General features: G+C 40.6%; 2 protein-coding genes across 5 annotated transcripts; both read right to left on the reverse strand.

Annotated features, from left to right (window-relative positions):
- Positions 1–465: 465 nt before the first annotated feature.
- Positions 466–7386, reverse strand: LOC109629293 (rac GTPase-activating protein 1-like). Of its 3 annotated transcripts, none has more exons than XM_020086959.2 (17): positions 7209–7386; positions 6766–6865; positions 6081–6283; positions 5703–5854; positions 5302–5371; positions 5123–5176; positions 4894–4971; positions 4581–4698; positions 4285–4427; positions 3996–4160; positions 3805–3900; positions 3452–3650; positions 3175–3280; positions 2894–3026; positions 2672–2780; positions 2480–2588; positions 466–1919 (listed from the first exon to the last, which is right to left on the reverse strand). In XM_020086959.2, exons 2-17 carry the CDS (start codon positions 6848–6850, stop codon positions 1844–1846), a joined length of 1896 nt encoding a protein of 631 aa, XP_019942518.2. In that variant the 5' UTR covers positions 6851–6865; positions 7209–7386; the 3' UTR covers positions 466–1843. The 3 variants fall into 3 exon arrangements, with proteins under 3 accessions (XP_019942518.2, XP_069366440.1, XP_069366451.1); XM_069510339.1 differs by having other exon boundaries at positions 1704–1919; positions 4575–4698; positions 7209–7368; XM_069510350.1 differs by having other exon boundaries at positions 1704–1919; positions 4575–4698; positions 6766–6859; positions 7209–7338.
- Positions 7387–11865: 4479 nt separating this feature from the next.
- LOC109629292 (major intrinsically disordered Notch2-binding receptor 1-like) lies at positions 11866–16086 on the reverse strand. Of its 2 annotated transcripts, XM_020086958.2 has the most exons (4): positions 15967–16086; positions 13018–15013; positions 12488–12706; positions 11866–12204 (listed from the first exon to the last, which is right to left on the reverse strand). In XM_020086958.2, exons 2-4 carry the CDS (start codon positions 15004–15006, stop codon positions 12010–12012), a joined length of 2403 nt encoding a protein of 800 aa, XP_019942517.2. In that variant the 5' UTR covers positions 15007–15013; positions 15967–16086; the 3' UTR covers positions 11866–12009. The 2 variants fall into 2 exon arrangements, with proteins under 2 accessions (XP_019942517.2, XP_019942516.2); XM_020086957.2 differs by lacking the exon at positions 15967–16086 and having other exon boundaries at positions 13018–15150.
- Positions 16087–16134: the final 48 nt, after the last annotated feature.

A 16134-nucleotide genomic window follows, 5' to 3' on the forward strand; every position in this document is an offset into this window, starting at 1 on the left:
TGTTAATGGAATAACTATAAGATGAGTAAATGATCCCTGCTTTAATTCACAATGATGTTGGGCCTCATCGCCTGTCCACTCAGCTCAATAGAGTATGGAAATTGCTGTAATGACTATTTGAACAATGAGCCAAATTGTATTATCATTCAGTGCCATGTCAGTGCTGTTGTGTTTACACTCTTTCATTTTAGATCTTCAACAATGGTTAGCACCCAAATTAGACGTTGAAAATCAAGATGAATGAACATTTTGGGCTTCAAGAATAAAGCATTAACATCCTCAAGTTTATAGGATAACACAGATACATGTGCAGGTGTAAGATGGTTGTTTTTAATGTTGAATTTCTGCTAATAAAACCCACATGTACAATGTTTGCCTCACATGCTCTCAGGCCTCATTTCAGCAGAGCTCCTTGTCCCACATGCAGATCTCATGCATGAACAACTCCCACCAAGACAAACCAACCAGTCTTTTGATGTTTTATTTTTAACTCCACTGTGGATTTGTGTGATCTTATTTGAGCAAAGACAAAAGGAATGGACATTAATATTCAGTCCACAAGATCTTAAAAGAGAGCAGACAGCATTTCATTAGAGAAACAGAACAATATAATGGACATATTGTACAAGGATGTATAAAATACATATAAAACAAAGCAGTGTTAAAGGATCTGACAATCTCAAAGTATCTTTATTTCTTACTGGCACTAGATTTGGTTTTAACATAGAAAGTTCCCCCCAAATAACGAGATCTTGGACCAGTATTGTCATCACACTTAAATCAGGAGTTTGTCAAATGACGGTGAGATGACATTTTCTCCAGTGCGTTATTGGAGATGTAAAAAGAAAGCTACTGTGGATACAAATACTCCAAACAGTGACCGATCATGCTGAAGAAACTCTAGATTTTATTTTGTGATGACTACACAGATGTCTCAGATATTTATTTAACTGTCCGAGGTAAGAAGAATAACTTACAGTATTTCTAATCATCTATTTATAATGAAAGGATGTGCATAATCTTAGTAATGTGTGTTATATACAGTAGATCCTCTTCTTTGGTTACAGTTTGCATATTAAAAGTGGTGCAACAGCAGCCTCTAGTGGTCTGTACTCCCAGGTAGAAAATACTCAATTGTTAACATACATTCATACAGTGCAAAAAGCAATGTTATTCCCATTTAGTATCAGTGTTTACCATGCAGTACTGTTAAAGTAGAAAAGTCATGATTGTTATTTCATGCCACACAATTAACATACATAAACATAAATGATAAAATCAGGAAACCGGTGTCAGTTTCCAAGACAACAACAATGTATTGTCAGTACATCCAAAAAGATACTGCCAATAATATGACTTCTTTTCTCTTTGTCCTATCAGGCTGTGTATCTCATGTGTGCTTGTGCATCCCTGTCACCGTGGTTACAACCACAGATTCAAAGATGAATAAACACCTATGATCAAATAGCTTAGGAACATCAATGCCAAGTGTTAATAGAAAATAATAATAATTAAATTGGTTTAGAGACCTTGGTTAAACCTGGTTGTGTTCAATCTCTTACAATCACATAAATGTGACCAGTTTTCAATCAATAATCAATTGTTAGTACTCACAAGATATAAAAACAAACTTTAAACACTCGTGCAGGAATCTTTCCACAGAAAAAATAAAAACATAAGCTATGAGGTTAGAACACTTCAATAAAAAAATCATTGTTTTTTGCATGCTAAAATTGCACAGTAGTTTTCCCACGTGATTATGTGACTATACATTAGGTCACTGCAGTAAGTAATTTAAAAAAATACAACATGGGTGAGCATCTTTTTTTTCTTTTACCCTTCATTACTTGAGCTGTGGAGAAGAGAAGAAGTTCCCCTGACGGTTACAGGCAGCTGTTGATCTGCCCTTGCTCCCAAATCTAAAAGATGAGGTGAGGTGAGTGTCATATTATTCATAATTTCAGAAAGATTGCAGGGTAAAAGGGGGAATGCACTCTTCATATGTGAATAACTAATTAAATTGTTTACTCAACATTAGGTTGAATATTTTAGTTCAAAGCTTATAACTATTCTTTAAACTTAAAGTGCAAAGACTGGAAACAGAAACAACTAGCCCCTGGTTTTAGAAATCCACCGACCACAATTATGCATGAAATTATCAGTTCAAAATATTGCGTTAACATTTTTTCCTTGCCAGTACTTTTTAATCTTTTTCTTTTGGTGATGAGAATTTGTTTTTAAATAATATAAGAAGTATAGAATTACTGTGTAAAGTATATAATTCATGTTTTATATTCATGGCCCCACACTATAGTTGTTTTCATTTTGTAAATTGATTAGATCAGATTTTCTGGACTATGTGGGCGTTTACAGTCTGTGCTTGACTGAAATCACCTGGCTAACGCTGCAGCATATGAAGGATGCAGGCCCTCTTTATTTCAGTTTTGTGTGAACAGAATGTGTGTGCGAGAAGACTTACAAGGAGGTGCTGGATAAGGTCTGCATCATGCGCTGGGACAGCGAGCTAGAGGAGGGTGTTTTAGCCATCATCTGGTGCTCTGGAGTGGTGACTGGTCCCAGTATGCTCACTACAGATAAATTAAACGTCCTGTTAATTGTTATTCAAGTAATTTCATCATGTATATTTCCAATGTAGCTGTCAGTGCTTTACCTTGGTGGTCTGGAGTTTCAAACTGGTGATTGTTGTCCATGGCTGTATTATCTGGAAAGGCAAACTGGCCCCAGTAGTTTGCTGGAATACTGAGCAAACGCTCTATCACCTTGAGACAGAACCAACATGATTTTTCATAAAAACATTGTTCTCTACGTAAACAAAAGCACACACACAGATATACTTACAAACTGACAAATTAGATGCTACGTTACACGTTACCTTTGGTTGTCTACTTGTGTCATTCAGGATGGTCATGGGGTCTGGGTTGGGAACAGCATGACCCACAAGGGTTGGGCCAAAGACCCTGGCCAGGTTGTGCACATCCATTTTGTTCTCCACACACTGTGACACCCTGGGGAAAGAAGGAGTGGGAAAATACATTTCACACTGTCCTTTTCAACAGTGCATGCTGACCTACACTGCAGAAATGTTAGAGGTCACAACAAGCTCTATTCTAGTAACAGGATAAAACCAAAGCCTTTTTGAAATGTTGTAAATACTTTTGCAGGTGAATCATCAGGCAGGCCAGAGTGTCTCGGTTGGGTTGAGGCAGCTCACTAATGGTCTGGTACAACATGGCTAGACTGTTGCCGTCATCCATGATTTCTACAAGAAAATTAACACCAGTCAGTTAATATGCCTGTATATAGTTGTTCCCACTATCCAAATGGGGTCCTTTAATAAATCAAAGTGCTCTTAAGGAATCAAAAGTTTGAGATGTATAAAGACCACTTTAGACAACAGACCTCCATAAGCGATTCTGGTTCAGAAACTCACCTGCTGCTTCCATGAAGGTTTTGTTGAGGTGGAAAGTGAGCAGTGGCTCAGGGAGGTTTCTGAGGAAGTCTTTGAGGACACCTGTAATGACGTTGATATCTTCTACTTTGTTAAGCCGAGGCAGAGTCTTTCCTCTAATCAGCTTCTCCTTCAGATCTTTCACCAAGCGCTCGTGTCCAGAGAGTCTGTACAGGCCAACCTGCAGTGAGGAAAAGATCAAAAACAACATCATCGTCTGGCTGTGACTGAGATAACCAATTAGACAAGGGATATCTATTTTAACTGCTCATGGGAAAGGATTGGAGCATTAACATGATGGTGACAAGTAACCAGGAACTTTAATTAAGTCTCACCTCATGTAGGCCTCTATGTTCAATCTCCTTAATGCAGTAGATAACCAAAGCTGGGATCTTTGGGGATGTGACTGGAGCAAAGTCAGCCAGGGTGGACTACACACAGAACACATCAGTTTTTACGTAGAAAGCATGAAAATAATAGAGAATTATGATATTGAAACGCATCATAAAGCAATTATAAAATGTACCTCTCTGTTATGGATGGGAGTGCTAATAGCTGTGGGGTTACAGGGCAGGGGACAGCGGTCACGACATTCTGGATGAGTCACAACCCTGCAATTCTGACAGCGAAGGTAAATCTTTCCAAACTTTGTTCTTCTTCCACAGGGCACACAGCATTCAGACCTGATCACCTGGTGATAGATGGGACACAGTGCGTTAAGTGGGTGAGTAGATCACACATCAACAAGATGACACAGCTCACAGTGCTGATGTCAGGAGAAATACACCCTCACAGCAGTAAGTTCTAATTCTTACTGTTTTAGGGATGAACTGGTGCTTCTTTCCTCCTTTAGCTTTGGGGGTTTGGAGTGATGGGAAATCTGACACAGTTGTGCTGGGAGCCTCGCTGGCGGTCTCAGATTGGTCAGTAGTGGTAGTATCAGCCCACGCTGGAGCAACTGCAGACACAATCTCAAATTAGTCAGATACCAAAACCAGTAAAAAAAAAAAAATCAACCAACGCAAATGGAAAAATTCAAACAGGGTCAGAATTTTTTTTTTTTTTCGTTCCCAGGTCCCACAAACTATTTTGTTATGTACAATACCCTTACCACTTTTCTTTCTGCTGCGTGTCCAGTAGGGCACAGTTTCGATGGTGGAGACAGTCTCAACAGTGCCACCATTCACGGGCACAGTGATGGTAGTTTTGGCCACGATAGATTCATTCATCTGAATTATAACAAAAAGAGGTTTAATCTTCTTATCAGCAAACTGATTTACTTTTGGTTGGCTTGTAACATTTTTCAACAAGGTTTACTTGATAGCATTTTTTTTTTTTTTACTAACTTTATATGTTTACAGATTCAGTCTGTTTTGCAGATGTTTTTGCTATGTGTTAGATTACGCTGCAGAGGTCAGCATTACCCTATCTGATATGCGTCCAGTGGAGCGACGTTTCTTCAGGGCTTGTGGAGGAACTTCAGTGAGTTTTCTGGAGGAACGCTGTGGATAGAAATTTTACTTTAAATAACACTTTCTTGTGGCTTGATTAAAAGCAAGAAAAAGAACACTAACCACATTTATCCCTGAAACAAATGATGAAACTATTATCATTGATGTAAACAAAGAAAATATGAGTTAAGGAATCAGTTACTCGTTTCTGCCGTTTCCGCAGTCTCACAGTCTTCATCACAGAGGAGTCCCAATCCTAGAAGAAAAGTCCAGAGAAAGACCATAGTACTTAGTCAATGTTCATGAACACTGGTTTCCCACTATTTGAACCTCAAATCAGGAGTTCTCATAATATATATACAGGAAAATAGGTCAATATACCAGAGAGTCATCCGTTTGGTCGTAGCTAATGTCCGATAGCAAAGAAGCCGATTCATCAATCTTAGTTAACCTGCAAAATAGATTTTTAGAATTGAATCCCCCAGTATCCATGTTAGCGGGGGAAAAAAGCACTCTCTCTGCTCTGGCAAACTAGTAGTACAGTACATACACAATAATTAGTTCTAATATAGGAACTAATATTCTGTTTTCTACAGTGGACAGTATGCACAGCATTCTACACCTATATACGGTTCACAGTGTAGCTAAAAAAAGTTCTACACTACAGTCTTTAAGATAACTAAAAGATCACGAAAAGAGGAAACAACCTGGTTATTTGAAAAATCTACAATCCTCATGAGCCTCATCATTACTGTTTCACAACCAGAATAGGAGTGTCTGACCTTCGGCTGGAGTTGAGGTTGCCTTTAGCAGCCTGTGCTGCCTGGGAGTGAGCGCTGAGAAAGGCCAGGGCCGAGCGCTGCTCTTCGCTCAGGTGGACACTGTTACCGTTGTCTGATATTAGCAGCTCCCTGATCAACTGCAGCTGACGTTCCTATTACACCCACGAAATAAGGCAACAGGCAAACATGTCGTTATAATGAAGAGTTACTTGTTGGCCAACAAATCACTTAAAAAATGTTACCAAGAAAACTTTGCACCATTGCATCATTTAAAGATACATTTTCTTATTTCCATTTCTATATTGCTATGTACTAGAGCTCAAACAATAGAGCAAGTGAATGAAAGGGCATGTAAACTACAGACACAGGTACACTAACCAGCTTCTCATAGACTGTCTCAGCCTTCTGCCGCCGGCGGATCTCCACATCCACCTGGTTGCGAGCGTGCTTTAGTTTGACCTCCAGTGCTCCCCTCTCAGTCTCCGCTTTTGCCAATATTTCTTGACAGGAAACCAGCTCCTCGCCTGCCCGCAGCCACTTCTTACGGCACTCCTCAAAGTTCATTGCCATCTGTAGGAACTCTGAATATAACATGGAAGAAAAAACGTTATATTGCTGCTGTAAACCATATTGTATTTACCCAGTTATTATGTGTAGTAATAGTAGTTATGTGTAGTGGGTCGCCATTACGGCTGTAATGATGCAAATTACTGCCTGTCAAAGCACAAGACTAAAGTGCCCTGTTGTAAAGTATCAGTGCTTTGGTGGAAGTGAATGGCTTTATCTGGGCTTTTGATATGGAAATGTTTACTATACAGGACCTTTCAGACTTAACTAATAAAACAGAGGCCGTATACTGAATACTGTTTCTGCATTCACTCAATGGTTAATCAGTCACACCACTTTACACTGGTTGGTATTCAAACAGTATAAAAACCAACATATTAGTGCTGCTAACACCAGCACCATGACACAGCAGAGTGGTTTCACTACAGCTCCACTGTGTTTGAGTGACATGCTTCTGAAGTGACAAATACCAACACGAAGTGTGGAAATAACTCACGTGGTTCAATGCCCTCATTCAGACCGTCCACCTGAGCCCTGAGACTCTGGAACTGGTTGTACAGGTTCACCACAGACGACTCCATCCTGTCTCACTGCAGCTGGATCAGACACAGATACACTTACACTAACAGAGAACATGTGGATGATATAACTCTGATCGCACGCATTGTTGTTTCGGTGGTTTCCCACCTCGGCTTGCACCGAATGAGCAGTGAATCATTACAGGTTAGCCTTTGTAGCACGAACTTATTGTTCACGTCTGAGTGCGGAGTTATTAACGTTGTTCAAAGCAGCAGGTTCATTGACGACATGAATGTCCCGGCTGTTCGAACGTCTCTGTGCCTGTGCTGACGCTTTTAGCACGCTAACGTTAGCATCGTTACGTTAGACATGAGTTAGCTTCGTGTCAGCGCTGCTGAAAGAAGAAAACAAAACACGCACCTGTACGATGTTTCTCCAGTGAAAGTGCAGCTGACACGTGCTGTCCCGCCGTCCAGTGCTAACGCAGGGTTAGGAGTTTGATTCCCTCTGCAGCAGCAGCGGAGCCACACCTGTCTGAGGAACTTTCCACATTCTTCTTCAAAAGTTCAAAATCACCGCCGCTTTTCTTCCTCGCCGGCTGCTGCTGAGGAGGACCGGGCGCTCTATCGCCCCCACACTTCTTGAGATGTAACTGCAGCGGGAATGTTGAGATATTTCCACTCGTCCTGTTGCTCTTATTATCCACCTTTAGTCACCGAGGGGTCAGACGTGTCTCAGCGTGTATACATGTATAAATTGTAAAAACATCCTGTCATGTTGGTTAAGATGTGGGTGATGAGTCTAGTGATGTGATGACAGTAAAAAAAACAATAGTAAAATATTTCTCGGGCATAATTGTCTTGTGGAAGATGGAGCTGGCGTTGGGGGAGAGGCAGGGAACACCCTTCATGCTCACATTCAACAGGCTCTAATTAACCTAACCACAATATTCATTTATAAATGATGTTATTAATCTCTCTTTCTATTGTCCAATTCGATATCAGTTAACGGACTGCTGTATAACCATTTCAAAGAGGTCCTGTATACATAATTTTATTGGTGACCTTAATAACACATTAATACATCATGATGACCCAGTGTATTTCTTCATGCCTTGTATAGAAAGACAACAAATGTTTGAACCTGCGCTTCAAATAATTTCTGGGTCAGGTATGAATCTTAACACCATAAGTAATATCGAATTTCTTTCTTTTATATAGACGCCATTTTTGTTTGCACAAATAAGAGCAGTTTTTATTTCCTTTGAGTCATCCTAGTGTCTGTTAATCTTGCTCACCTAGTGTGTATGAAAATATGCACTGCAGTGCTGGGTTCATTCTGTGTGAAATCACAGCATCCTCTGAAACACTGTGGATGTGTCCTGTTCTTGTGGGCCTGGCACATAGGATGGACACAACAGCATCATTAATCAGCCACGGATGGCATATTTAGGAGCAACAGCTCTACTGTGTACAATGTTCAGTATTCAACGAGGATAGCACACGCACACGCACACACACACACACACACACACACACACACACACACACACACACACACACACATATGCACATGCACGTCTGTCTATAGTTGTGAGGACACTCATTGACATAATGCATTCCCTAGCCCCTCACCCTAAGATTAAGCCAAACTATGAGTGCTACATGTAAGTGCAATAAATACTGTAAGTGCAACTAACTTTTATTTGTTTTAAATGTCAGAGTTGACTATGTTTATTAGACCATCATCTTCTTAACCAAGGTGTAGTTGGAAGAGATTAGTCTGCGGCGGAAGATGTGTAGACTTGTGTAGACTTTCTGCTGTCCAAAGAGAAACAGGTCTGTAGTTGTTTTCTTCAGACGGGTTGAGGGTGGGTTTCTAGAGGAGCGGGTCCACTCTTGCCTCTTTAAGAGAGTTAGGGAAACAGCCGGTTGACATGGAGTTGAAGATGGTTGGCTACAGCTGTGCTGACCACACCCACTGCTAATGAGTCAAACAAAGCACCTGGTGGTAATGGCCGAGCGATTGAAACTCACAACAAGTGACACTTCCCACCTTAACCAGGAAGAGGTGAGTTGAGCAAATATCTGCTAATTTTACCAAGGCTGATTAAGTCTATTTACCTCACAGGCAGAAAGTAAATTAGAACTTGACAGAATTAGAATAAAATACAAGCAACCTTAACTCAAACTGGTTCTAGCTATCTCATACACCTGAGTGAAATGGAAATCCTACAGTCACACAATCCTAGGTAAGAAAAACAGCACAAACAAAGCACTCAAGTTCCATTAATACAGTAATATTCCAGCAGAGAAGCCTAATTAAAGAAAGTACTCAGCCTAAATACAAACAGTCTATGCACAGTAACCTTAACCATCACAACTAAACACCTAACCCTAACCCTTACCCTAACCGAACCAGAACCTAATTCTCACCTTGACCATAAAACCAAGTCTTTACCCTTTAAACAGCCTGTTGAATTTGTGAGGACCAGCCAAAATGTCCACACGTCTAAATGTCCCACAATGATGGTCTTGAACCATAATTGGCCCTCATAACTATAAATATTATATATTGCACTTACATGTAGCACTTGTTGTTTGGCTTTTTGAAGCTAATGTACTTCTATGATTCTTGCTTTTCTGGGTTGGTATCCTTATGGTTGAATGCACTTATTGTAAGTCGCTTTGCATAAAAGCATCAGCTAAATGATATGTAATGTAAAATAGACATGCAGAGTTTTTCAACAATTGACTGTAAATGATTTACCTCTATGATTAATTAATACATTGGTTGTTGGATTTAACAGTAAATGTGTGTGTGCTGTGAATACTGCAGGACCATTAGAGTTGATTGGAGATAATAGGATCTGTCAGTCAATATGCGCTCTCTGTCTTTATCAATTATTAATCTCTGTGTGTACATTTCCTCCAGTCACAAATCATTTAACTGCCATCACTCACTTTTTACACCAATCACTGTTTGCACTTATATACTGAGTGCATTGTACTTGCTATCTGCGAGTATATTCAACCAAACACTTTACCAAGAGAAAAGCTTGAAATAATTATATCGCAAATCAAAGCACTTCCTTTCAAGACATTTTTTTTCACCATAATGTTTTAAGTGCATGTTTATAATAAATTAATTTATTATTTATCATATTAGACAACATACTGTCTATGTACCACTTTGTTGAGTTTATTCAGACAGGCAACATAAATCATCGTAAACACTCACAATCATATAAAGTGTTTCTCACATTCACTTGTGCTGAGATACCTGCATGTTTTCTGCATGAATAAGACTTCACAGATTTTCTGTTGTCTTTCTAAAAGGTGCATGGATATTGCAACAACAAGGTCCACATTTCAGGAATGAAAAAAGTATCAGGAGTCTCTCATGCACTGAAGTTTCAGAGGAAGCACCTGCAGATTGTGCTGAGCACAGGGTTAGTCAGTGGCACCAGTGGAAGGGTAATGGATCCACAAACAGCCTCATGGGGAACACTTGGCAGATATACATCTACTTAGGAAGATGCATTGAAGCAGAACACGCCCTCTATATATCCTGTGCATATTTTGTACAGAAAGCAAAGTTAGGTCTAAAGGTCTAACAAAAACTATACAAGCACTTTAATGCAGTTTTTCCCACTGATACTTAGTTTCCATGCACTTCGGTGTATGCACCATAAAGGGAGAAAAGTGCTTCTGTTTAATGGAAACAAAATCATCCTTGTCTTGCAATGCCAAGGACAAAATAACATCAACACCTAAAAATGCAATGCAATCCAATACATTTGCACTGCAATAAACTTTGGTATTGTAAAGCTTACCATGCTTTATATCTGTCAGATGTTTCATTTAATTTACTTGGCATTTTGAGTTTGTTGGTACTGATATGCAACCTTGTACCTTACATTAAAACTTTACCTTAGAGTTCAGTTAACACCTTTCTCACAGTCTCAGCAAAAACTGAACTCATCAAGCTGTATAAAGTTTTTTTTATGCTGTGGAGCAATCATGTTGGATTCCATTATATTTGACAGGTGTATATGTTTTCTATGAACCCCCTGTTGATTTTATAGAGTGGCACCAAACCTGAGGTAACAGGAGGTTTTTAGAAAATGGAATGTCTACTTTCCTCATCTGTAAGGGGAAGCCAGATGAATCTGTTGGCGCTAAGTGAGTCTGCAGATATATGGAAAAGCTCTGGCCAAGTGAGTCTATAGTGAGAAGATAATGTGCATATGGTGCACTCCAAACATCCCATCAATTGAATTACAAGTGGAATCTCCCACTTAGAGCTTGTTTACTGGAAAGGGCTCCCTCTTTCCTCCACTGCTCCAGAGCCAAAACATCCTCATCACCAACAACATTTTTATGTTCCATTTCTTGAAACCTGACACCTTGTAAACACTCTGTCCCACCACCCAAACACATTCAAGAGTGGATTAAATAGCTCATATTTTCCTGTTTGAAAAATGGGAGCAAACTCTATAAAAATACCACTTTTATTGATTTAAGCTCCTGCAGTACTGTAGATTCTGTTACTTTAAGGAATCACAAGAACCCTCAAACTAAAAGACAAAAAACTCTCCAATCGACAGAATCCATTAAAACTCTTATGTACTGATAAAACTATTATTTTCCAAAGAAGTAAAATGAGCCCTGTAGTGTTCCCAAGGGAACAGCAAAGAGGAGTCAGGCAGTGTTCAAGGCTGAAGCTGATTCACAATGTGTCTGTAACAGTGTAGTTTCTCAGAAAATAAGAACTAAAAATGAAATAAGAAAATAAAAAGGAAATGATACTCAGTATGAGTTCATCCTAAGCTAAGAGTTATTTTAGAATAATTTAAAACCATCTTTAATTAGTACCGTATACAGCAACCTGAAAGAATCGTGAACATAAATCATGAAATCTATGACTGTAAATACTGAAAAAACAAAGGGTTTCATACGGCAGATAACTTTCTATTTGTTGTAACTGCATGAGTGAGGAACTCTGTGTTTCCAAAGTAAGCTTTAGTTCCTTCTTTTATTTTTGAAGTCATGACTAATGGTACTGCATGCAGAGAAATGTAAGGAGGAGCTGTTTATAATTTATGTCATACTCTCACTAATCTCAATCTGAATACTGTGCAAGTTCCTTGATGCAGTACATCGCTGCTGAAAATAGATAAATGAAAACAGGCAATAGTGTGGACAGTCTGTGGTTGTCTTCATGAGCCCATGGTACAAATAGGAATGACGATGATGAGAATGATGACCACCACAGTGGCAATGAGTGCAGTCAGCTTGCAGACCTTGGCCCGGCGCTGATTGGCCTCTTTGCGCCTGAGCAGTGCATCGTATCCTGGAGTGTAGATGTCGTCCATCCAGAACTCCATGTTGTTGGGGTTTAGAGACTCCTGGGCCTGAGGAACCATTATTTTACAGCATTTTAGACCAAATATTAACCCAGATGGACTGAATACAAAGCACAATCTAAACCATTCTGTTAACACTTACTTACCTTGCATCTGTATGATGCATGTATGCTAGGCCACTTATTCCCAGAAATAAAAATCAAAAGAAAATGCAGAAAGCAAACCCAATTTAGTTATTTTTAGATTCAAATCACTGACCTAATATGATAATTAATACAAGAATGTTTTTTTTTTAAATTAGTCTATCCCTTTAAAAGTCAGCTATTCTTACCTGTGCGTCCAAAGAGGAGATCCGTGCCTCTCTGTCATCTACAGTCCAGATGGGCCGCCCTCTCCCCTCAACCAGTCTGGGATCCTTAGTCTTCCCAGAGGTGAGCCCCCCTGTCAGACTGCTGTCTTTGTGGCGGAACAGGGATGAGTTAAACACTTGTTCCACCAGACTGGAGGACTTACGGGTGAGGAGGTTCGTTGTGCTGCTCGACTGATCGGTCTAGAAGGAAAATGGGCCAAGCATATATTTTCGATTACTGTATATAAAACCTTTAAAAGTGTTACTTTTTAAATTATTGGAGGGCAATGTAAACAATATTAATTAGCTAAATACGGCCATCAAACATGCATAATAGTTTGAATTGATAAGCTGTGCAGCAGCCATGCCTAAAAAACAAACTGCAAAAGTTTGAACCATGGATACATACGGTGCACATACTATATTTTTGCCTTCATACTGGATTATAGTTAAATCTGTTTAAGAGGTGATGGTCAAACAGTTCAAGAATATAAAATGTAAAATTTCCCTACCTGTTCAATTTTTCCATGTGAGGCTTTGCGATCTTTATTTTTTGAGAATGACACTGTCCAGTCTCTTGCAGCGTTAGAAACTTTCAGCTGATTGGAATCAGGGACTATTTTCTCTTCAGGCTGCGTTTTGGAGGCACGACGAGATGATGCATCTTTCTTCCCTTCTTTCACCCCCTTAGAATCAGCTGTAACACTTTCTGTTTGCTCCCCAGGAGTGTTCCAGCGGCTCCAGTCCAGACTACTCATGCTGGTCGCCGGAAACAGATTCCCAGATACTGACAGAGGTTGAGGTTCCGATGACTCAGAAGGAGTCATAGGGTGGCTCATAAAGGAGGAGACACCACTGAGAGGCTCTAGCCATCGCCCGCTGCTGCCTTGTCCACCGCCACCGACAGGCTGCTGGATCTTTTCATCCAGACGCTGCAAAGCAGAGAGCACCTGGGAAATCTCAGCCTTCACATCATTCAGTGAGTCCAGTTGTCTTTCTATCTGGCTCATACGGAGCAGCAGCTTACAGACACTGGCCTTCAGCCCATCATCACTGCTTTCCAAAGAGTGGAAAAGCCTCTGAAGTTGACCTAAGCGGCCACGTCTGGCCTCAGGGGTGTCCTGGTTGATGGCCCCTGTTGGATCACTGGGGTGCAGGACTCCTGTAGAACCACACATGCTAATGTCATCTAAGAAACGAAAAATTACACTGATGTCATCCTCACAAAACTCTGGGTCATCTAATGAGGTCATGAAGGAGAGGCGATCAGCATGGACCAGGCTACGGAGGCGCCTCGGGTCCGGTGGGTCTGTCTGGGTTCCCTGAGCCTTGACTCCATCACCTCCACTTGGCAATCCACTATCCCCACTCTCACCTCCCGAGGACCCCAAAGCAGGTGTTGATCTCCTGGGAAGTTGCCCTCTTTGTGATTCTATGCCAATTCCAACACTGCCTAAACCTAACCGGTCCTCTAGACTGTGGCTCTTGTTGCTCCAGATTGGTCTTTGATTTCTGGGAGGTTGCAGGTGTAGAGGGGAGCACTCCGCAACTGACCCAGGTCCAAAATAAGTTGAGTCTTGCAGGTCATCAAGGCTTTCATGTTTAGCCCTCTGCTCTGGCAATTGTTGGACTGTTGTTGGTGACGGGTAAGGATTTGGGATTATTTCAAAACTGTGTTTGTCAAAGCCTTTCTGCAAAATGTTGGGACTAGGAGACTCACTGTTGACGGTCACCTGGGGTATAAGAGGCGGCTGGTTATGGAAGTCCTTCCTAAAGACGTTTCTTTTCTGGTCAACAGACGACTCCGGTTCAGGTTCAAACACCTCCACAGGAGCAGAATCTCCACTAGACTCACTGTCCGTCTCCAACGGCAAGTAGATATTCTTCATGACCTCGTTGGGGATTTGACCACTAGAATACAAGAGTGTTGTGTGAGGCAAGTCGAAAGACACGGCCCTCGCTCTGACTGGAGGGGAGGACACAAGGGAGATGGGATCGGGGGGAAGACTTCCTCGCTTGCGGGCAGAGTAATTTGATTTCGGAATCAGCAAGTGCTGGTCGATGGGCCTTCCTCCGGAATCAGAGTGGGCTCGTGCTCTTTCTCGACCAGAAATGTTCAGCTGGTGGATTCCAGGCAGACTGGGGCCTGGGGAATGGTCAACTGGGAGGATTGCCTGGGCTCTGATTGGCTGAATGTCATCTGTAGCCCCACCCGTCATCTGAATAAGATTGAAGATAGTTACAATGTCAGCAGCGACGCCTATGGGTGAAAGCCCCTGGCCCCTGGTGGAAACCCTGTCTCTAAAGAGAGTGGCTGGGAAACAGGGGTCCCGGCTGGCAGCAGCAAACAGCAAACTCCTGAGCTCAATGAGGTGCTCGAGGTCAAAGCGGGTGCTGACCATGCGACAAAGGTCCTGAAATGTCAGCCACTGGCGCATATTGGCCAGTTCCTCCAGGATCCCCAGAAGGACCCCGGGGTATTCCTGCTGCAGGTTAGCCATGGCTCACCTGAGGAAAAAACAAGGCAGTCAGAAAGGCAAAGCAAATGTATTTCTATGGCAGCTTTAAAAAAAAAAAAAAAAAGGAAATTTAAAAAGATTTACTTAACATATGAAAGGCCTTTAAAACAAGAAATAAAACTGATATAAGGAGTACAAAAAGTCACAAATATGATTGCAGCAAAGTCCTACATCTAATCTGAGAAATGCAAGTAAATCTTTAATACATGGTGCTAATAAAAAAAATTTGTTCTCTTAGTAAAAGAAAAGAAATTATTTATTTTTTTATTCTTGGAAATATAATAATGGTAATAAATTCATAATATGATACTTGTTGCAAAAATGTATAAAATTACACGTTAATAAGAGCAATAGTATTATGAGGATGTTGTTTTGTATTGCTGTATAATTATTATTGCTGTCATTATATTGTGTCTTAATAATGTTAATAACCAGGTTATGTGTTTTAGCTCTTCACTAAATTACACTTTTCAAGTGTTTACAATATAATAAGGTTTCATTATCAGTATGTATTTAGTCGACATTGTGTGACTGTCAAAGCATTCAGTTTAAATGATTGATAGAAAAGGTTCTTTGAATGATAATTTTCAAAGCGACCTTATTTTGGGCCCTAAAATAACCTATCATCTGATGTGATGACGCCGTCTCACTGCGCATATCTTTACCTCACTGGACATTTTTAATCCCCTCATTTCTATTAACAGCTTCAGGGCAGACTCACAACTTCATTGAGCTAAGGAAATACTGACGTACCCTCAGAGATAATGTAATCAGGTCACATGAACAATCTGAAGATACAATCAGGACAGAGAAGGCAATTTTAAAAAGGTGTAACAATCGAATACTATTTATCAGCTTGGACAATAATAAAGACATTATCATGTAATGTGGGTTGTCAACGTCTTATTAAAATTGTAGGTTCAATGGAGCATTGACCCTTACCTGAATCTATCCAAAGACAATTACAACCACGCCTGCATCCATCAACACTGACGAATAACATCCAGTTTTAAGCCAAAAGCGTAAATAGATCCAGGTCGTCTCATGCTGTCACACTCGTTTCATGGGCTCCTGTGTTTGTAGCAGCGACTAGCCCACAGCCCAGGCAGC

Source organism: Paralichthys olivaceus, chromosome 2 (assembly GCF_024713975.1).
Source record: "Paralichthys olivaceus isolate ysfri-2021 chromosome 2, ASM2471397v2, whole genome shotgun sequence".
Classification (NCBI taxonomy): domain Eukaryota; kingdom Metazoa; phylum Chordata; class Actinopteri; order Pleuronectiformes; family Paralichthyidae; genus Paralichthys; species Paralichthys olivaceus.